At 44.8% G+C, this 21884-nt stretch overlaps 1 protein-coding gene across 4 annotated transcripts; it reads left to right on the top strand.

The window, feature by feature from the left end:
* Positions 1-41: 41 nt before the first annotated feature.
* Positions 42-20964, top strand: IMMT (inner membrane mitochondrial protein). Of its 4 annotated transcripts, XM_030450379.1 has the most exons (15): positions 42-198; positions 4140-4216; positions 4929-5118; positions 6756-6876; positions 7698-7778; positions 8852-8953; positions 11101-11237; positions 12143-12246; positions 13798-13933; positions 14824-14953; positions 16090-16104; positions 17623-17846; positions 18999-19130; positions 19522-19651; positions 20015-20964. In XM_030450379.1, the coding sequence occupies exons 1-15, from the start codon at positions 154-156 to the stop codon at positions 20620-20622; spliced, it is 2232 nt and encodes a 743-aa protein (XP_030306239.1). In that variant the 5' UTR covers positions 42-153; the 3' UTR covers positions 20623-20964. The 4 variants fall into 4 exon arrangements, with proteins under 4 accessions (XP_030306239.1, XP_030306241.1, XP_030306242.1 ...); XM_030450381.1 differs by lacking the exon at positions 7698-7778 and having other exon boundaries at positions 57-198; XM_030450380.1 differs by lacking the exon at positions 16090-16104 and having other exon boundaries at positions 66-198; positions 20015-20683.
* Positions 20965-21884: the final 920 nt, after the last annotated feature.

Below are 21884 nucleotides of genomic sequence, written 5' to 3'. Positions count from 1 at the left end.
TCGCCGGCAGCGGACACGCCCCCGCCGGAGCGGAAGTCGCTGCCGCCGCTCGCGCAGGCGGTGTGGGGGGGGCGGAGGAGGCGGCGCTGGGAGTCACCGCGCACGGCGCCTTCTGACGCCTGACCCCGGGTGCCGCCGGTTCCGCGGGCGGCCATGCTGCGGGCGTGTCACCGAGCGGGGGTCGCTGCGGCCGCGCAGGTGAGCGGGGAGGCGGGTGGCGGGAAGCCGGTGTCGCTATGGCCTGCCCTGCGGACGGTGAGGCCTGGCTGCCCGCCGTGAGGGAACCGGGCCGGGAACAGCAGGCGAGAGGGGTGAGGGGACGGGAGGTGCTGCGCGTCCTCTAATCGCGTCTCGGTCTTTTCTGAATGACTCCGCACGCCCGGGTCGCCATTGGCTGCTGGGATTCTGAGGGGCGGCCGCCAGCGCCAACGGGGCGCCGGGGCGGGCGGGAGCTGACGGGCGGGAGGCCGCGTGTACTACGAGTCCCGGCGTGCGTCGCGGCGACTCCGCGTGGAGCTTAGCGGCACGCCCCCCGCAAGGCATGCTGGGAGTTGTAGTCCTTCGCGCGTCTCCTATCGGCTGGCGGCCCGCGGAGCGGTGGGGCGGCCGGGGCTGCCGCGCTGCATGCTGGGGGATGTAGTCTGCGGGGCCGTCATTGCCCGCACCGGGCCTGCCCCCGCCTCTCCCGCTCGTCCCGGCCTTGGGGCAGCGCCGGGGAGCGGCGGCCGCATCGCGGAGGAGCAGCGGGGCTGGGCGGTGGCACGGGGCCCGCCGGCTTCTCGGCGGAGGGGCGGCCGGGCCCGTTCACCGGTGGGGAAGGACGTGACCTTGCCTTCCCCGCCGAGGCCTCCCCTCTGCCCGTCCCGGTACCTCCCAGCCCCGCCTTGAGCCCGGTGGGACCCAGAGCCCGGCCGGGGGGTGCCGGTGCTGAGGGTGCTGAGGAGCTTCGGGTGTGGGGGTCCCGGGTGGCCGCGCTGGGGACACTTTAGTCCCGAGAGTCGGGACACGCAGAGGAGAAGCGATGCCGGGGGCAGGAGGGGCCTCCGGGTGTGTTCGGGACCTTTGCTCTTCCACATCAGCAGAGCTTGGGGTGATCCCGGTGCTAGGGAGCCTTTTTTAAGCAGTTGTCCCGTTTGTAAGACACTATGAGAGGTTTCTAGGTGAGGGTGACTCCTCTGCTAAGGCCCCAACTTGTATTCCAGGTGTTCTGCTTAGCAGTAATTAAAAATAATCTAATTAAATCACTTTTACCCTTCCACTCTGTGTCCAGCATTCATTACTCTCAGTTCCCGCAGTTCAGCAGAGGACAAATGGTGTGTTCAGCCCCCTCAGGGACAGTGACAGTCACCCACTGCCTTTCCCACCCCACAGAGGTTCCTCTGCTGCTCCCCAAGGCAGGAGGGTGATGCCCACTGAAATAAGGCTCAGGGCTTCCAGGCCTGTGGAAGGTTTGAGCTGGGTTTTAAGCAGACAGAAAACAGGGTTTGCAGGTGTTTATCACTCAGGGCTTTTTGCCTCTGTTCTGTCTTTAAGAGGATGTGTCCAGAAGGGCTGCAGCTCAGGACTTGGGTCTGGAAAGGTTCAGTGGAAGTAGTAGTTGACTGTGGTGTTGGCCAAAGGTTGGACTGGATGATCTTGGGAGGCTCTTCCAGCCTAAAAATTCCGTGATTCTGTGAAGAGCTGTGCAAACAGAGATGCTGCAGCACTCTGACATTTCTTCTCTGTATCTTTGCAGTTTGTTTCCTCACTTCAAAAAACAACTTTTTTTTCCCCCCATTTATGAATTATCAGGAGATATTTTGGATCTCCTGATGAGACTGAACACAGCAGAGATTCTTTTGACAGCAAAAGTGTCAACATGCTTGAACCTGGTGACAGGGAGAGGTTGAGCTGGGACTGGATGCACACAGGGGATGTCATGTCCTGTGTCTGGCTGTTGGGAGTTACCTGTGAATTGTCAGCCTGAAAAGCAGATTTTTACATTTTGTTAATGAGGTTCTGCTGTCTGTACCTGTCCTGAGTACTTTGCCAGTCACACGGATAACCTCGAACGTTGGATTCACTGCAGCTCTTTAATATTAACCAGAGGGAAGGTAGGAAGTGCCCTGGAAAGTGCCCACCCACCACCTGGAAAGTGGTGATGTAGTAGTAGGTAATGAGTGTAAAAATGGAAGTATTTAAGGACCCAAAGGGTTTTTTTTGTTTTTTTTTAAAACCCAAAGGGTTTTCCCTGTCTTCTGCAGAGCAGCAAATGGTTTATTTCTGCCTTTTCCAGGACATGCTTTTTTTTTTTTTCCCAAATCCTTTGAGGCATTATTACAAATAAATAACAGGGATCTGTTATTTATAACCTGAAGCAGGGTTTCTCCTCCACCCGAGCTCTCTGGGTGCAGCAGGAGCAGATGTGTTTACTGAAGGTGAGAGAACTAAATGGGTCTGCGGGGTTATTTGCCATCTCTTGATGTGACCAGGGCTGTTGGCAAAGTAAAAAATGATGAACTGGCCCAGGTGCCAAGGTTAGAGCTGTGGTGGCCTCCAGGATCACCTGGAAGGCAAGTCCAGCCTCAGCAGGGATGGGCAAGTGAGCTGCCTTAAACTCCCTCTGGTTGTGGCACAGGGTGGGATGACCTCCAGAAAGCCTGGCTTGGGGATGGCAGCTTATTTCCAGATGAGCATTAGGGGAAAATAACATAAAAACAACATCAGTGTTGGAAGGGACTGAAATTTAACTGATTAATAAAAAAACTTCCCCCCTCTCGTTTTGCTGGGTTGAGCTCTGTGTATAATGCTCAAACAGTTTGCTCATCCCGTGCTTCATGGGGTAAGAAGGTCCTGTCAAGACTTAGAAGCATGTCCAGCAGCCAATTACAAAATGTTTGAAGTGGGTTTTATTAGTGACATTGCCTTTAAAAGGGTTAATGAGGCCTCAGTGTATGCTTCTGGGCAGTCAAATCTAATAATCAAAAATACTAGAGATTATATTTATTATTTTGCTTCCTTCCAATCCATTGCAAAGCAGCCATGGAGCACAACCAGAGCTCACCAAGGGCTCAGGGGTAAGAAAAGCACATTCCCTGTTGCTGTACTCATGCTCCTGTGACTAATGAAAAATATTTGGCTGCTGCTCTGGAAAGAATAGGAAATTCAGTGTTCCTGCCTTTCCTCTCTGTGCTGCTGGACAAGGATTGGACCTAAGCTACAAGACTTCTACTTGTTGCTTATTGCCATGTGCAAAAGGAAATAGAGAAACTTATCCTCTGGGGGAATGTTGTAGTGAAGCATTTCCCAGTTTTCATTTTTAAAGAAAAAAATGTCTCATTGCCTAAAATATCTCAACTGTGGGAAAAGTTCCTTTTGTGCCTTCTGCTCTGATTTCCCCCTGAGTCCTGTGTTCCTCTTTTGGCAATTCATTGGGGAGGGGGAGGAAAAAAAAACTGAGGGACAGAGTTTTTTCTTCTGTAGGCTGGAGTATTTTCACCAGTCTTTCTGGTTAATCCTAATTTTCAGATAAAATATGAAGAAGATAAAAATCCTTGGTAAAGTGTTTTTTGTTACATAGAATGTAATGAAACATCACTCCCCATGAAGTAATTTAATTTATATTATAATCTGATGCCTATCTGGAAAGGAGGTGTGTTCTTACTCCTCTTAAAGAGGAAGTCTTGATTTGGGAGCTCAAGGAGAGCTGCTGGTTCAGAAATAAAAATAGTTTTAAATATTTAATATAGTTTTTAATAGTTATCAATATCTAAAGAGCTGGTTTTGCCCTCTGCATTGCTCCCAGCCAAGCTTTTGTAGCACGAGATACTGCTGAGGAGAGTCTGAACTCTCCTGGTTGTACTGTCTAGATGTGAGGTAGGGAACATAAATAGGGTAAAGCAATGCAGAAATAAGATGGGGTAGGTTGGTTTGGTTTTTATTCCCTTGTTTTTCAAAATGCTTCATTACTGCTTAAAAAATTCTGACTTCTGAGCTGCACCTGAGAACACCCTCTCCTTTGCTTAGGGAAAACAAGTCTCATGTCACTGCTTCAGTGAGGGGGGGACGTGCAGGATGGAACAAGTGGTCCAGCAGTGATTTTGAGGTGAAGAGATGTTTCAGGGTGTTCCCTGCTCACCCCTCTCCTCCTCCCCTTGCAGAGCAGCCGCTGCAGGAGAGCACCGCTCCGGCCATCACGGCTCTGCCGGGGCTATGCCAGCTCCTCAGGAGAATCTGGGTACGTAGGTGGTGGGTTTGGAGGGGTGGAGTTGGTTCTGTTGTGATGACCATGAGGGAATCTGCTCCTAAGTTTCATCTTGGGGGCTGGTCTCTTTTCCCAGACGATTTTCAACAAGACAAGAGGGCAGGGTCTCAAGTTGTGCCAGGGGAAGTTTAGGTTGGATATTAGAAAGAATTTCTTTACAGAGAGAGTGATCAGACATTGGAATGGGCTGCCCAGGGAAGTAGTGGATTCTCTGTGTCTGGAGATATTTCAAAAGAGACTGGATGTGACACTGAGTGCCATGGGCTGGGAACTGCAGCGGTAGTGGATCAAGGGTTGGACTTGATGATCTCTGAGGTCCCTTCCAACCCAGCCAATTCTATGACTCTATGATCTGAGAGCCAGTGGGTGGTGGTGGGATTTTTGTGTCAAGTAACTTTTATTCTCACGCTTCTGCCTGCTCCTCCTTTGGGTCAGTCAGATTTAAGGGAAGGAAATCAGTGGGGTTTAGAAAGAAGGCTGTGGGTTACCACCATAGCTTTGGGTGAGTCATGAACCAGAATGGTAGGAGGGACTTGATGATGCTGAAAGTGATTTAAAGGGGGTGCTGGGTTTGGTGGCAAGCTTCTGGAACAGAGTGGCTGTAAGCTAAAAAGACTCATGGACTGTTTGGTGCTCGTCACGTAATACAATTTGCACAACTTTCACTCTTCTTCCCCCCCACCAGTGTTTCTGTAGGCAAAATCATTGGTGCAGGTGTCCTGGTGGTGGGTGGAGGAGTAGGTGGGACTGTCCTGTATGCCAGCTATGATGCACAGTTTCGGGAGAGCGTGGAGAAGGCTGTTCCCTACTCGGACAAACTCTTCGAGCTGGCACTTGGTCCTGCGCCTTACACTGTACCCATGCCAAAGAAACCAGTAAGTGTTTCCCCTGACCCTCTCATTTTTCTACTTTTTAAAGAGAGCATCTGCTCTTTAGTTTTCAGATTCTGGTTAATTTTGCTGTGTGTTAAGAATTTAAGGATTCGTATTAAAGGAGTTTAAATTTAGATTTAAATTAGGATTTAGAGTTAAAGTAGACTTAAATTAAGAAGGTTTAAGAATTATCAACCAAGATATTACTTTGTGCTGCCTAAGTCCTGCTTTTATTTTTCCATTATCTTGTGAATTTGGTCTGTGCATTGTAAAACTGTTATTTATAATAAAATAATCTAACTGAATAGCTGCTCTGCTCTCTGAAATGCATTTGGGAGAAAGAGGGGTAGGTTACATGTTGGAATTCAACTGTTTTACATGAGGCTTATTGTAGTAAACAATGTGTCAGGATTATAATAAAACTTCTAAACTGAACTTACTTTAAAGAGAACTGAGAACATTTTCCAAGGAATAAAGATTTGAATGGTACAGATCCATGCATAAGCATCATACCTTGAAATCTTCTTGGCGTGGCAAACCTGATGCTGGCTTCAGCACAGCTCTGGAAGTCAAATCTGGAAGTTTCTTCATTCCTGCATCTGAATGCAAATGCTGCCTGATTATCCAAGAATGCTGAAAGCTGCTCTGGTCATGGTTGTCTTGAGCTTTAAGAAGATCTGACCTTCAATAAACCCAAAATATTCTTAAGTGGAGTAAAAGACTTCTGTTGTTAATGAATGGGAGAATAGCAGTTAATTAAAACTCTCTTCTGCCTTTACCTCCACTTCGCTTGTGATCATCCATCCAACCTCTGAACACCTCCCAGCCAGAATCAGACTGGTCAGAGGGCAAAATTATCACCTGCCTAGTCCTGGCTGTAACTCAGATGCTTTTATTATTATCATCTTATGGCTTTGAATGATGGATATTAATGGACTGATATTTTAAAACCTCACAGTGCTCTGTGCATGAGTGCTGTGAACAGGAGCAGCTGAAGCCTTTCAAAGGGAAATGGGTGAATCCATGCAGATCAGATTCTTCCATGCCTGCCAAACCAATGCCAAGACTGTAGCATCTTCTGTTCAGCTGGATAAAACCATGTTTGTTCTTTTTAAGCATATCTTTAATTATGCAGTCACTCATCTTTGAAACAATCATACCATTTTCTTTCTTCCAACTTGAAAAGAAATTTGGCAGAATGGGAGGGGTGTCAATAAATGCTCAAGAGGTAATAAAAGAAGTGTCAGCTGAATTAATTTAAGGTATTCCAGTATGGATAAATCATGTTCAAAGGGAAATAAGTGAAATCAGCTTTCCAGAATTGTTTCACACCTTCATGTACTTGTGGGTTTTATAGTTTCTGTGTAATCAGTAGACTCTCAAAACACTTGGAAGTGTTTGGATTTTTTGGGATGTGAAATGATGGTGTATATAATGTAATGAAAATTGCCACTACTATACCTTAGTTTTGGAGAGGTGAAAATTGTAAATTAAAAGTCAAGGCTACAGTTTTCATGTGTACCTGGAAGTTTAGATTTATGACACAGTCATCTGTATATGCAAATGTTCTCTTCTGTATAGTGGGTGAGACACAAGCTGTTTAGAAATCTGATTATATTCCTTATTTTTGATTTTTCAAGACACAGCAAGGTCCACTGAAGATCTCATCTGTAGCAGAAGTAATGAAAGAGTCTAGAATGCCTGCTAGCAAATCTCAGATGAGCAAAACAGAAGCTGTTGCTCCTTCAGAAGAAAAAGAAGGTAACTACAGAATGTTGTATTGAGAGAAGCAAAATACTGCATGATCTCTTACATCTAGGGCAGATTAAAATACTCTTTGGGATGGCTGAAGATGAGTATGCTGTAACTTCTTAGATTAATGCTATTTCTTTTCAGTCCTGAGAAAATGGGCTTGAAATGGTTAAACTTGGGGGTTTTTTTGCCAGTTTTGTTAATGAAATGTATTTAACAAATACTTGGAGTCTCACATGAACAATGACCATCCTGCATGTTTGTAAATGTGAGACTGAGCAGGAAGAGCACTCTGGTTGCTGCACTCTGAGGCCATTTACCTCTTTTTTTTGCAAGCACAAGCATCATAAACTTGGCTAATTACTGAGATACTGGAAGGCCAGAACAAGTTGAACTGGTTTAGAGAGGAGCAGTTGTGGCATCTTTTTACATTTATCTGTCATGGCTCTGTGTGTGTTTATGTGTAATAACTGCTGTTTTTCTAGGAAATTTTCTTCTGGAAAGAATAATATCCATGTCCAGATACGTTTCTACACAGGAAAAAAAGTCTTACATGTCTGTTCTTAGATTATAGCTCATATATACTTAATGAGAAAAAACTTCCTTACTCTGAGGGTGCCAAAGCTCAGACTGCCCAGGGAGGTTGTGTGGTGTCCCCTTCTCTGGAGATATTCAGAACCCACCTGGATGCAGTCCTGTGTAATGTGCTGGTGGAGATCCTGCTTTAGTGGGAGAGCTGGACTAGATGATCTCTTGAGGTCCCTTCCAACTCTTTGACAATTCTGTGATTCTGAGAAAAACTGGTTTTGTTCTATTCCTGTATTTAACAGCAGGCCAGGCTGCAGCACAGATCATCTCGGCAACAGGGGTAGCCATGTCGGTGCCAGCTCCAGGGATACAGACTGAAGAAGGTGAAAAACATCATCTAAACATGATGAAGAAAACCATACTCTTGTAGCTTCAAGTGTATAAGTTTTTATTTCTGAGTTGGTATTTGCCAGTTTTTAGAGACATGGTTCTTTGTGCCTTTCACAGAAACAATTTCCATCATCTGTTCATAGGTTTTTTAATACATTGAGAGTCTGAGATTGATTCCTGGGCCAGGATAGGTGTGAATGCAGAGGGAAGTTTGGCTTTGTGCTGGAATGGAACCTGTACAGCTCAGGTTCCCCCTGTGGCTTTCTGACTGAGGTTTAGAAAAGCAGATCAGCCAAGGGCCAAGAGAAGAAACTGCATTTATTGTTTTACTCCATAAGAATCAGGACAGGATTCTACAGGACAGTCTCTTTCAGAGGAGATTGTATTCATTTTGTTATGTATGAACACATTTCATAACAAGTATGCCAGCAATAAATATATTTTTCAGAGTTAGCATAATTAAAAGGCAACCTGATGGCTTTTGTTGCAGCGTGAGTGTGAGAGCAGAGAGGTTTGGGATCTCTCCTCAGTCCAGGTGCAGACTTGGTGTTGATCTTGAGAAAGTTACTTAGGTCAGTGCTCACTCTTCAGGCATTTTAAGTAGCCTTAGGCTAGGGAGTAGTGTAGAATTGTGGTTCACCATAGCCCTCTCACTCATCTTTTCTTATTTTGGATAAACTCTCTTCTAAGCATGCCAAAGAACTGAAAAAATAAGATATTAACTTAAATGTTAAGCTTGTCTCTGTGTTTTTCACTTCTTGCTTTGCCTTTCACTTCTGCATCTTGTGTATTTCTGTAATTACATAGCATAAAATCTATAGATGCATGTGAGGTATCCATGTTTCTGTCTTTACTCTTAAGCTGGTTTGAGACTGGCCTTTGTCATTATGGATATAAAAACTCTTGATGTAGTTTCAGCATTACTTTGGACAGAAGACAGGTTTATAATGTGATACTGACTCTGAAAATCAGTTTTCAGAAGAAAGCTGCTCTCTTACAAGTAATCCACATCCTAATCTGGATGCTTCACTTTAAAACAGTTTAACACTTTCTTACTTTTGAATAGGTAAAGAACACGAAGGTTTCCGTGCTATAAAGGAAAGGTCACCAGAAGAAGTTGCAGCCCGGCTTGCCCAGCAAGACAAAGAGGAGCAAGAGAAGGTGTCAGGTGAGTCCTTACTGTCAGTTTTCCTGTGTTATACCTGACAGAAGAATTGTTGGACTATTGGCTTTAGAGTTCTAAGATGCCTGTGCACCTCTTTGCTGCTGTCGCTCTGTTATGGTGTCAGAAAGAGTGGTGCTGAATCTCCTTCCACCCAGTAAGATACTTAGAAACCAGTAAGTAAGAGAATGACAGAGTGGACCTCCAGGTTCTCTAGTCCATCCTCCTGCTTGGAGAGCTGGGGAAGTGAAGAACAGACTATTTCAGTTGAAAGGAACCTAAAACAATCATCTAGTCCAACTGCCTGACCTGCTCAGGGCTGGCCAGGTTAAAGCATTGCCCAAATGCCTCTACAACACTGAGGGGCATCAGCCACCTCTCTAGGAAGCCTCCTCCAGTGTTTGACCACTCTCCTGAAGTACAAATAATGATCCTTCTGCAGAAAGGTTGCCCAGGCCCTTCTACCCTGGAGTTGTGAAGTTCTCTTGAGGATGGAGATGGTTCCACCTCTCTGAGAAGCTTTGCCAGTGCTCCTTGTGATGGAGGATGTGATACATCCAATTGATTTCTCTTGCTGGCACTTGGATCTGTTGCTTCTTGCTCTCTCTGAGCAGTCTGGTTCAGTCAGTAAGGCATTACTTAAGGTACCCCTCACTTGTTTTTTTTTAGATTTTTTAAATACTTCTGGGCTGTAGTTTGGTCTTGGTTTGGCTGCAGAATGATTAAGTCAGGAGTTTTGGGTGCTTCCATGGTTTGCCTTATGGGAAGTTAGAAAAACAGAGATAATTTCTTTGGTGGGTAGTGTTTTGTTGTGGGTAGTGTTTTGTTGTCTGGCACATCTGAGCAATCTGTAGCCAGATACCTTGACATGTCCCTTCTGAAAGCAAACCCAGTTCAAGCTGCAGATTGCTTGCAGTGTTAGCAAGTGTCCATCTTGTCCTCCAGCCAGTGCTGGAGAGGGTGAGAGGGAGACCAGGCTCTTGGAGAAAGGGGTTGGCTCTTGAAGGATGACTTCTGACTTGGGGCAGTGCAAGGACACCTGAGTGCTCTTCAGACCTTGTGTGGTGAGACCTGGAGTCTCTGGAGGTGGGTAGGACAGAGACATTGACTACTAAGATGCTGAACAGGAACTGTTTAAGTGAAAGTTTCCTGCTGATGTAAGAGTTGCCAGTGAAAATAGGTTTGAACAGTACTGAGGCCACTGACTGGACATGCTTCAGCCTGCTGTGGCAGCTGTGGCCATTTTATTTTATTATTCTCTTTGTGCTTGGCAAGAGCTGATGGTGGAAGAGGTGCTGGCACAGTGCTGCCCCTGACCTGGCCTGTCCTGACTGCTGTGTAGTGAAACAGCACCTTGGCAGATGTCCTGACCACACTCACACTTTCCTCTGAGTGTTCTGATCCTCAGCCAAAGTCTGAGCCTTGGGGTGTTGTTGCACAGGAGGGATGAGAAGGATGTACAAGCCTGGACTGAACAGGCTCAGAGTGGACGTGGTGGTTGTGGTCTGCTGCTGCCTGCTGCTGTTTAGAGCTTTGTCTGGGCTAGAAGAGCAACATGAAGAGAAACAAAAGGCTTGGCATCAGCTGCCTGCTTTGTACAAGGACACTTTGCAAGTGAAGAAGCTGAGATGTTGCACTGAAAAAATCCAGAGGGGTGTTTGCTGGAAAGGTGAATTCACTTAGAATAAATGTCTGACTCCAGCAAGGCAGAAGCTGCTCTGGTTAAGCATTCTGGTTTGGTTCCTTCTTGGATCTCATTTGTGAATGTCTACCCATAGGAATAGGTAGTTGAGTCCATCACCTTGGCTAGGAAGAGTAACTCTGCTTTTGGAAGATGGGAAAAAATTCTTGTTGCCTCTTAATAAGCATTGCAACAAATGAAGATGGGAGAAAATTCGTTGATTTAAATGCATTCCTGTGCAGAAACATGGTAAGGGTCTTCCAAGCTCTATTGCTGTGATGTGCAGACTTGTACCTTAGAGCTACTCTACAGGAGAGTTTTCTGGCAACATTTCTTCTGCAGGCTGCAAGCTTAACTGATTCTGTGGGATCATAGAAAATAATGTAAGGAGATGCTGAGGATAAAACATGTCATTTCTACTCATACTAAGGCTCTTTTCTTCACCATTTAAGTCAATTAATTTTTCTTACAGCCCTTGCTGCAACTTTGGAAGCAGCCCTCAGCTCAACAACTCGTACAACCCTGCAGGCAATCACTGCCCAGGAGTCTGCAGTGCAGGCAGTGAATGCCCACTCCCAAATACTGAAGGAGGCCATGGACAGCTCTGAGGTCAGCTGGACAAATGGGGACAATTTAAATTTTTTTTTTTTTAACTATGTTCATAAAAACGTTTTTATTTCAGAATTGAAGACAAAGTTGTAAGCTTTGCTTGCAATATCTTTCCTTCTGTCACAGTTTTAACTAATATTTCCACTTGTGAAATGTGGGTTTGCTTTTGAATTTTTTTATCTCCAACCCCTTTATTTCCCTGTTTCAAGAAGAAAGCTCAGGTTTATACACTGATATTCTTCACAGTGTATTTTAACTCCCAAGCCTATTTTTAACCTAACTGTAGTGGGGTTTCGTGCTGTCCATCCTGATAATTCCACTGAACAATTCCCTTTTCCAAAATCTTATTGTTGGATTGTTCATTTCTTGTCTGGAAATGAGTAGGGGGATGCATGAATGGTACCAGCTTGTGGTTCTGGTGTGCTAATGATGGGGTTTGTGTGGAACTGCTGCTTCCTATTCAGTCCTGGAGCAGAGGATATAATTCAGTGGTTAATCAGTAAGTAGGGGAAGTCAGGCAACTAAACAAACACTCAAGATTTCACCTTATAGTTAGAAAAAGAAGTGTCTTAAGAGTTTGCCTCTAAGCTTAAATATTAAACTTAATTTAAAATTAAGAAAATTGAAAGTTTAATGGTACTTAAAGCTTAAAAAAAGCAATTTTAAAGTGTTACAGTACTTCAGTACATCTAGAGATTTCCACCTAGTGCTGTGGCATCCTCTAAGCTCTTCTGCATGGACAAATGGCTGTTGCTCAAGGGGAGAAAAACACTAAGAATCAAACAAAACATTGGAAGAGTAAATTAATTCATAAAGCTTCCAGCTGAGCCACTGGTAAAACATGAAACTGAAATAACTCTATTTCAGGACTGTGGTGGTTCTCATTAGGCATCTGTGTTTCTTAGGATGCTGGGGAGAAAAAACCATCTCAGTGGCGCACCCTGGAGGAAGCGCTGAAGGATCGGAGGAGAGCAGTGGATGAAGCTGCTGATGCTCTTCTGAAAGCCAAGTAAGCTGCTGGTTTTTGGGGCCTCTGGAGTGGTCAGGGGATATCACCCATGGGAGGGCTGGCAGACAACAGATGAGTTTTTATGAAGTCTGCAGTCACCTGTGTTCAGATTAAACCTGTTCAGTGTGTTGGTGCCAAAAAAAAAAAAAAAAAAAAAGAAGCTGCATATGCTAACAAATGTTTTAATTTGCTGTGTGAACAGCTGAGGTGGCTGTGAGCATGGTCCTCACTGTACCAAAGGGTCTGAAACAATCCTATTTTTCTTTTTAAGAACTTGTTTATCTCCTTCATACTTAGCTATAGTGTTGGTAACCTCAAGTAAGATTTAAAAAAATCCATAATATCAACAGTATTATTTTTGGTTAATTTTGTCAATATTAAACCTATTGCAAGGACTCCATGACTGCATTTTGTGTATTTGAGTCAGTAGCATCACCAGCTTCTTTCAGTTGTAATGAAAAATTAAACCTTGCAGCCTCCTTTGGGTCTCCCACCTGTCAGCAGAGTTGCTTTTATGGTTAGATTTTTACTGAGCACATTTCTAAACACACCCTGAGTTCTGAAATTCAGCACTGCTGGTAACTCAGGGTTCCACATCAACCACCTTGATGTGCACTGAGCCTGCTGTGCAGGTTCACTGTGTAGGGATTATAGCAGCAGAAATGAGATGACAAACAAATATTTCCACCTCACCCTTGTAATGAAGACAGAAATAAATTTGGAAACCTTTTAATGCTTCTGAGGCTTAGAGGGAAACATCTTTGAAGCTGCATGGTATGAGCTTCTCTTACTGTAGAAGTTGCTGTGCTGTCTAAATAGGAGGTGTAGCCCAGGTTTCAAAGAGTGGAACTAAGCTAACACAAACCCCAGAAGCAGTAGTGTTCATTCCTTATTGCTCTGTTGGATGCTTTCCCTTTTATTTATTTACTTATTTGTTTTAAAGCTTGTTTCTTACTCCAGTGAGGTCATTAGAAACCTCCACTGCTTTGAATGGATTTGGAAAAGGCTTTTTTAACTTTCCTTAATTTCCAATTCTGCTAGAGGAAAGTGGTTCTTTCTTAAATTACAAAAAAATAATAATCTATCTTTACAGAGCTCTATAAATTTTCTCCCATCCTCATTTATCTCCACCAGTCATCATGTCCAAAACACTACTGCAAGAGTAAGCCATCTATATTAAAAATGTTTCCTTAATACTCTGTTATGTGATGGAATTGTCTGCCCTCTAATCCTAACTTAGCTTTACTAACACTTAACACCTTCCAGTGAACTTTCCTCTGCCCCATCCAGCTAAGTCTTGAGTCCTGAGTACTAACTGTACTGTAAATAATTCTCATTATACATGGAATAAACACACTGACATCTTTAGGCTTCAGGCTGTGGAAAGAAAAATCTTCAACCACAGCATCGTATCCATAGAGCTGGGCAGGTAGATCCCATGGGTAGATGGGAACACCAGTAGAGTTATCCAGTAGCTCCTCCTATAAATACAGACACTACAAAGCAAGCTTTTCTGTATGTGTTACAAATAGCAGCTTCTGCTCTTTTCAGAGAGGAGCTGGAGAAGACAAAAGGTGTAATTGAGAATGCTAAGAAGTCTCAGCTTGCAGGAGCCAAACCTCACATTGTTGCTGCAGAGGAAAATCTTCATCACCTGATAGTTGACTTGGACAATGTTGTGAAAAAGGTAATGGGTCCCCAGACTGCTCTGAGCTGCCACTAGAGTGAGGACTCTTAGCAGCATGTGCAAGCCTCCCATTCCCAAGTCCTCACTAATAATAACAATATTTTAATTAATTTTAAAAGCATCAGTTCTGATCTTTTTTTTTTTTTTAAAGCTATACTCAAAGCTTTGAGCTGATTATTTACCAGTGAACAATCATTAAAAGATCTCTGCAAGTCTGAATTCTGTCCTGAAAGAGCCTCCAGCCAGCTTGATTCATGTCTGCCCCTTCTGCAGACAACTTAAAGTTGTTTCCATTTGATGCTGAGAGAAATTTACCATGAGTTTAGGAAGGAGTAGTAGCAAATAGTGCTAATGACTGGGTGGGTAAATTAATTTACAGCTCAGAAAACTAAGGAAGAAATGTAAAAGTGAAAGTTATCTCCTTTGTAGCACAGCTGATAATTCATCAGATGTCTTTTGAGAGGAGAATTAAGGCTAAAAGTGGGAATATCAGCACTTAGATGAGAGGGGGAGGCAGCCATCACAGGCTTACTAGGTCTGTATGGTAACTGAAAGCAGAGAAAAAGCTGGAGATCTTTAAGATACTGACCTGAATTAAGATACTTTTTGGTCCTATCTAGGCTCTGGATTGGCTACCTACATACAGTGTGTGTGTGTGTGTGTGTGTGTGTAGAAATGGATTTGTGGTAGTTCTGCCAATATTTATTGTACACAAGAGGTTTGGTGTCACAGGGTGGGTTTTTTTTCTCTCCCAAGAGTTTGCTCTGGTTGGTTTGGAGGGAAACAGCATCTGCCACTGAGAGCCTGGTCATAAATTATAGATGCCTGTTTTCAATTACCTGCCTTGAAAAATAAACTGATCTTTTTGGTTTGGTTTTTTTTTGCTACAGGTTCAGGCAGCACAGACTGAGGCCAAGATAGTTGCTCAGTACCATGAGCTCGTGGCTACAGCCAGAGAAGAGTTTCAACGAGAGCTTGACAGTATCACCCCTGATGTAAAACCTGGCTGGAAGGGGCTAAGTAAGTCTGAGATGGCAGGGTTATGTCATGCTTGTTACATGCATAATACATATAATACATACATACACACATACATACTGGGGTTTATAGTGTTTTTGTGATTGCAGCCACTGAATTGGATGCCTAGTGCCTTGTTTTCCATCTTGTGTGGTTGGCTTGAGTGAAGTTAGTTTACAATTGAAATAAGTAATCTAAAGCAAAATAAGTAATCTAAAGCAGGTATTATGAAAACATAAATTCTGGAAATTACCTGTGCCATGTTGGAGGTTTCACAAAATGAAGTATGATAAATACCATAGCTGTTCAGACATCTCACTGATGAAGTGAGATGAAGTCTCTGATGAAGAGCGACTTCATCACTCTGATGAAGTGTTTGTCTGGCTGACTCTGTGACTGTAGGTATTCTCATACACCTAAATACATTCCAGTTGTTCATACCCTGCCATACCTATCCCCCAGTCTGTCATTTCTACATTAAGCTGACCCACTGCCTTACCTGAACACCAGAGGCTGCTGCACGGGAAGCAGTGAGCAGGCATCTTACATTTTGTTTATGCCATTACTGCTGCAGTTCTGTGCCTGAGATCTGAAAGCTTATCAGCTGCCTTTCCTGTGAAAGATAAAGGGAAAACATCTTGGGTTTTGCAACCACTGCCCTTTTGAGGAAGGAAAAAGAAGCTCCTGGTGGTTTCCATGCTCTCCATTTCACACTGCTGTGTGCTGAAAAGCACAGGAGCTGACTTGTTTGGGTCCATGGCTCTCGCTGCTGCTTGGGAATTTGTTTCTTATCCAACTGCTTCTGATTTATAAGAACCTAGAACCATCAGACTAAAGTTTCCAGTGTCCTGATGCACTTTATTACTTAAAGCTTATATTCCTAGCTTTGGCCAAACTTCAGCATCAATCTGTAGCTTTCCACGGTGATTTTACTGGTTGGGATGTGTTGGGCTACATCTTGCCTATAACAGAGAGTTTTATACTTGACCTGCTGTTCTCCCAAGTCCCTGGAGACTTTTGGTGTCATGTTTATGTCACTGTAGATAAGAAGCTCTTTGTTTTCTGTTTCACTTTTGCATGACTGACCCACTGTAGTGAATGTGCATTAACTTTTCCAACCTCTCCTCTTTCTGTTGCAGAGATAACTGACTTAGGTGAGTTTCTGTATGTATCTTCTTCTGGTCTTGTGAATATCTTCTGTTCTCTTTGTCCCTTTTTATGTTTGTGTGGTACATCACTTTAAATTACAGGCAGTATCAACGATAAATAATTGCTTTCCAATTCAGGCTGAGGTGTGCTTTGGGTCCTTTCCACTAATTTTGCATGTCTAGCTTTGTCAGGTCACAAACAATTTGTCTATCAGCACTTGCAGGTGAGTGTGATCACTGACTTGTGAAAGCCAGATTTAAATTTTCTCTGAGCTGGTTGGTATCTGCTGCTGAGACTCCAATGAGAATCAAACTGTGACCAATCCAGTTAACCTCTGTGATGGTGTTTCCCACCTTGCAGCAGTCCTGGCTTGAGGAGCTGGATACAGCAGCTCCTGCTGATGCCACTGAACCATCTGGATACTGTGGATGCTTGAAAAGCCACGTAGGGCTGCTCTGAGCTGGGTCACTGAAACCAGATTCATTTAATTTGAAGCTGGCTTGATTCTCTGAATTTGCTCTTCACCATTGATTTTGGAACCGCTGATTAAGTATTTGATTCTGAGGTTGAGAATTATAATTTATTTTTTCCCTTTTGATCAAAGAAACATGGTTTAAAACCAGAGTGCAGTAAACTCCCTTCTGTTTGGAAATTCAGCAGCTGAGTGAAGTGGTGCTGCTCAGCTTCCCTGCTGGGCATGAGCACCCTGCACTGAGCTCTCCTGCACCAGTCCTTTCTCAAGCACTCAGCAGCAGGATGGCTGAAGCACTGTGGAACTTCACTTGCTTTGGACCCTGCAGATATGTCAAGTAGTGCCTGGTTTGCCACACAGGCAGCTCAGCTGGCAGGCAGTGCAAGATGAGCTGTAGCATTTTAGAGAGCCTGTGCCATTCTCAGGCCATCAGGTGTACAGATGCTACAGTTGTAACTCGTGTCCTCTGTTGTCAGGAGAAAAGTAGCAAACTCCATAGCAGCCACAGATGGGGTTGTGTGACTCTGCTGCTCTTGGAGCAGCCAAACCTGACAGATGCAAACTGAGGTAAGAAATCAGATTGAGAACAGTCCAGAGGACTGTTGAAGAGAGGACATAATTAACCCTGTCTGTCTCTCAAAATGACTTAAGTGTTTTCAGGATCAAATTTCCTTAAGCTTGTATCCAGCTGGAGGTATCAGTGCTTGAGGTATTACATATCTGTGTGCTGTCACAGGGGAAAGCACATGGTGGTGTAAAGGGAGAAGGGAACAAAATCATCATCAGTCTCTAATCAAGTGTGACACGGATGGAGGAGTGTAAATAATAGCTGTGAATCCTTTAAAAAAATCTAAGATAATTTTCAAGGATGGAAAAGCTTGAAGGTGTGGCTCAGAAAGTGGTACGGGTGGGCATTAGCACGGGGTCAAGGAGCTTGGTGTTCTCCAGGACTCTGAATAAGACATGAGCCTCGTAGTCCTGGGGTGAGAGGTGAACAGGTACCGTGGTGGTAGTTTCCTCAGACCTCCCTGACTCTCTGTGTTCTCCTCAGCTGGACAGTTATCAACAGATGACTTAAACTCCCTGATAGCACACGCCCACCGCCGCATCGATCAGCTGAACAAGGAGCTGGCAGAGCAGAGGGTGAGGGAGCAGCAGCACATTGAGACAGCCCTGGAGAAGCAGAAACTTGAAGATAAAAAAGCATTTGAGGCAGCTGTGGCCAAAGCACTGGAGCGTCACAAAAGTGAGATCGAACTAGAACAGGAGAAAAAGGTAAAGTGGTGAAAAAGCCCTTGTTTGGAATTCAGAAAGGATGCAGGAGAGCTGGAAGTTCATGGAAGAGCAACTGGGATGGGAGACTTCAGATAGGGTGACTCCAGGCTAAGTGTGGAAAGGAGATGCTGAGCAAGGAAACTCAGATTGTATCAGGAACAGCGTGGCCAGCAGGTCCAGGGAAGGGATTCTGCCCCTGTACTCAGCCCTGGTGAGGCCACAGCTTGAGTCCTGTGTCCAGTCCTGGGCCCCTCAGTTCAGGAAGGAGATTGAGGTGCTGGAGCAGGTCCAGAGAAGAGCAAGGAGGCTGTGAAGGGATCCAGCAGAATTCCTGTGAGGAAGGGCTGAGGGAGCTGGAGGTGTTGAGGCTGGAGAAGAGGAGGCTCAGGGGAGACCTCATCACTCTCTACAACTCCCTGAGAGGAGGTTGGAGCCAGGGGGGGTTGGTCTCTTTTCCCAGGCAACTCTCAGCAAGACAAGAGGGCAGGGTCTCAAGTTGTGCCAGGGGAGGTTTAGGTTGGAGATTAGGAAAAAAATTCTTTACAGAGAGGGTGATCAGGCATTGGAATGGGCTGCCCAGGGAGGTGGTGGAATCTCCATCCCTGGAGGATTTAAGAAGAGACTGGATGTGGCACTCAGTAACCACAGTGGCAGTGGATCAAGGGTTGGACTTGCTGACCTCAGAGGTCCTTTCCAATCCGGCTGATTTTTGTGATTCTGTAAAATCACACAATGAGACAGGGAGAGACTTCTTCATGTTCCTGCCTGCTGCCAGAGATAGGGGTCAAAATAAATGTTTGATCTGACCCAGCATGACCATCTCAAGCCCCTCCAGGAGGTATCTCCAAGTCCTTCCACTCTTTGCTGGTGGTTGGGGATTGGATTTCTTTCAAAAAGACAATGAAAGCTCAGAATTAACCCCCCAGTACAGGCATTATGGACTGAAAAGGCATTTAATGTCTTTAGGAAGAGGTTCAGATACAGAAATGGACCTTGGCAGCTTTCTAAAATGAAACATGGGCTCTGTCAATGCCACTTTCATAAAATGTACCCTAGGCATTCACTGATGGATGATGATTTGAGTGTCAAGCAGTTGAAAAACAGCAGTGTAACAACTACAACAAACAGTAACAGCGGCTCATGTGTGCACAGGTTGAAGAAGTCCGAGAGGTGATGGAGAGTGAGATGAGGACCCAGCTGAGGCGCCAGGCTGCTGCCCACACTGACCATCTGAGAGATGTTCTGAAGATCCAGGAACAAGAGCTGAAGGTGGAATTTGAGCAGGTAAGGGAGAAGAGTCCCCAGGGGAATTAGTGGGATATCTGAACCCTTGCAAAGAACACACTTCATAGGATGAGAGTCTTGAGTCATCTTTCAGAACGCTGAAATGCAGGGTGGGGAGGAAAGGCTTTGTCTTGAAGAGATCTATTAAAAGGTGCCTGAAGGTGCAGGTTTTATTCAGACTTAAAAACTTTGGCTATAGGTGAGAAATTTTTGAGTTACAAATGCAGTTAATTGTTAAATTCACCCTAGTAAGGCTTCTTACTGGTATATTGTATTTACTATTGCATTGTCCCTAGGAACAACATTTATAGAAATCTATCTTAAAATTAAGGTAAAAAAACCCAACCTGATCAGCTGTTTCTGGTCCAACACATGTTTCACTCTGTTTCAGAACTTGTCAGAGAAACTCAGTGAGCAGGAGATGGAATTCAGACGCCTCACTCAGGAGCAGCTGGACAACTTCACCATGGATATAAACACTGCCTATGCCAGGCTGAAGGGAATCGAGCAAGCAGTTGAGAGTGAGCACTGACACTGCATTTCCTTAAGGACTAAAGAAATTTTTGCCATTTTCTGGGGCCTCTCACCCAAAAAACTAAGCACAGCCTTAGGCATGGAGCTCAGGGGCCTGGCTTTGGCACAGTGTGGAGCCCCCAGCAAATCCAAACTGCACGAATCCAAAGCTGTTGTCTTGTTTTGACCTTAACCTGGGGATCTCAGAGCTGACTGGCTTTGAGATGGAGGAGTGCCAGGGGGGATGGAGTGCCAGGGGGGTGACTGCTTTTGAAAGCAATGTCTTTAAGGGGATGGCTGTTGCTTGTTTTTTAAAACTCTTCCCATACGTGTGATTCTGGCTTAAAGTTCCCTTCTTGACTATCTTGCAGGTCACGCAGAAGCAGAAGAGGAAGCCAGAAAAGCCCATCAGCTGTGGCTTTCTGTTGAAGCCCTCAAATACTGCATGAAAACAGCCTCTGGGGACAGTCCCACAGAGCCCCTGGAGAGCGCAGTGAAGGCCATCAAAGCCAGCTGCTCCAACAATGCCTTCACAGACACCTTGACAGCAGCTCTGCCCCAGGAGTCCCTGACACGGGGGGTGTACAGTGAAGAGGCCCTCAGAGCACGTTTCTACACAGTCCAAAAACTGGCAAAACGAGTAGCTATGATCGATGAGACAAGAAACAGCTTGTATCAGTACTTCCTGTCTTACCTCCAGTCGCTGCTGGTGTTTCACCCTCAGCAGCTGAAGCCCCCCACTGAGCTCAGCCCTGATGACCTCGACACCTTTAAATTACTGTCTTATGCTTCCTACTGCATCGAGCACGGAGACCTGGAGCTGGCAGCTAAATTTGTCAACCAGTTAAGAGGAGAGTCCAGGAGGGTGGCTCACGACTGGCTGAACGAAGCACGAATGACCCTAGAAACAAAACAAATTGTGGATATCTTAACAGCTTATGCCAGTGCTGTGGGGATAGGAACAACTCAAGTGCAGTGAGGGTAGTTACCAAGGCAGTTCAGCAATTGTTTGTGCTGGAAAGAAATTCCACCATCTCCCAGAGGTTGCAAACCAAGCTGCTGGCAGGGGCTGGAAGCGTTCGATCCAAGCCCAGGTACCGTCCTGTTTCCTTGCACTGTATTTAACACCATCACCTGTTGTATTTGTATTGGGTTTGAGTTATCATGACAACCATCTTCAGGAAGCTTCTCTACAATTTGTGTAACAAGTTTGTTTCCCCATCTTACCAAGCGGGCTTGTGATCCAACCAAAATGATGTTTGTAACCTACCATTAATGATTTGCCACTTCGTCAGCTGAATAAAAAAGATTCAACCACTTTTTCCTGCTGTTCAGTCTCCTATTTAAACATGAAGTACAGCAGGGCAGGATGAGAACAGCCTTTCTCCATGATCTGAACAAGACAAAACTTCTCTGTTTTACCCCTTTCAAGGAGCAAGAATGAATCAATGTGAGCAGAGTGGCTAATGAATCTGTACAAGCTGTAAGAAAATCCATGTGAGTACAGGTTTGCACAGGTATGTCAGAGCACTGTGGTGGACTTCTGCCCCCAACTTGTTTCTTGTCAGACTGCTCTTCTGTAGCTCCAGAAACCCAGGTATTTCTGTCTAGAAGTGATTTTGGTTCAGCCATGAGAGCTCACATGAAGGCCAAGCTCGTCCCTTCCTCCTCTTCCCTTTCCTATAATTATTATCATCAGAGAAGCCAGGCTGATCAGACTTCCTTAGTACCCACCTGCTGAAATGAGTAACCATGGCTTAGGCTCCCTGATGATCCAATTTTAAATTGTTGGTACAATAAAACAAAAAGCTCATCACCAGCCCTGAAAGCCCTGGAGCTTTGCTTACCCTGCACTTGTAGTCACACATTTCAGAAAAGACAGTTTGCTTTCTGGAGCAAACCTTGCCTTCAGCCAGCTTTACTGTCAGTCCATTCCTGGAAAACAAGGAGCCTTTTAAGCCTACTAAAAACTACTTAAGCCTACGAAAAAACTACTAAAGCCTACTAAAACTTTTAAGCCTACTAAAAGGTTGTTTGTTCTACCTCTAGTAGCTGTTGTTTCCCAAACCCATTACTGAAATGAGGCTGCTGTTTGCTGATGGAGTGCTCCTGCTTGTCCTGCAGCATCATGCATACAAGGGTTTTATTTTTCACAAAAAGAATCAACTTGCTAACTACTTTTTACTAGAATATGATTTAACCCTCAGGAACAAGACTTTCTTTGCCCATTCAAGACAACTA

The sequence above is a fragment of the Calypte anna genome, chromosome 4B (assembly GCF_003957555.1).
Source record: "Calypte anna isolate BGI_N300 chromosome 4B, bCalAnn1_v1.p, whole genome shotgun sequence".
In the NCBI taxonomy this organism is placed as follows: Eukaryota; Metazoa; Chordata; class Aves; order Apodiformes; family Trochilidae; genus Calypte; species Calypte anna.
Note: the sequence above shows the minus strand (reverse complement) of the source record. Positions and strands in the feature narration are given on the sequence as shown.

What these genes read in the sequence shown, in the direction of transcription:
- IMMT (XM_030450379.1), top strand. Translation starts at nt 154, where the DNA reads ATGCTGCGGGCGTGTCACCGAGCGGGGGTCGCTGCGGCCGCGCAG. An exon ending in GGGTCGCTGCGGCCGCGCAG is followed by an intron (nt 199 to 4,139) that starts GTGAGCGGGGAG and finishes CTCCCCTTGCAG; the next exon opens with AGCAGCCGCTGCAGGAGAGC. An exon ending in TACCCATGCCAAAGAAACCA is followed by an intron (nt 5,119 to 6,755) that starts GTAAGTGTTTCC and finishes TGATTTTTCAAG; the next exon opens with ACACAGCAAGGTCCACTGAA.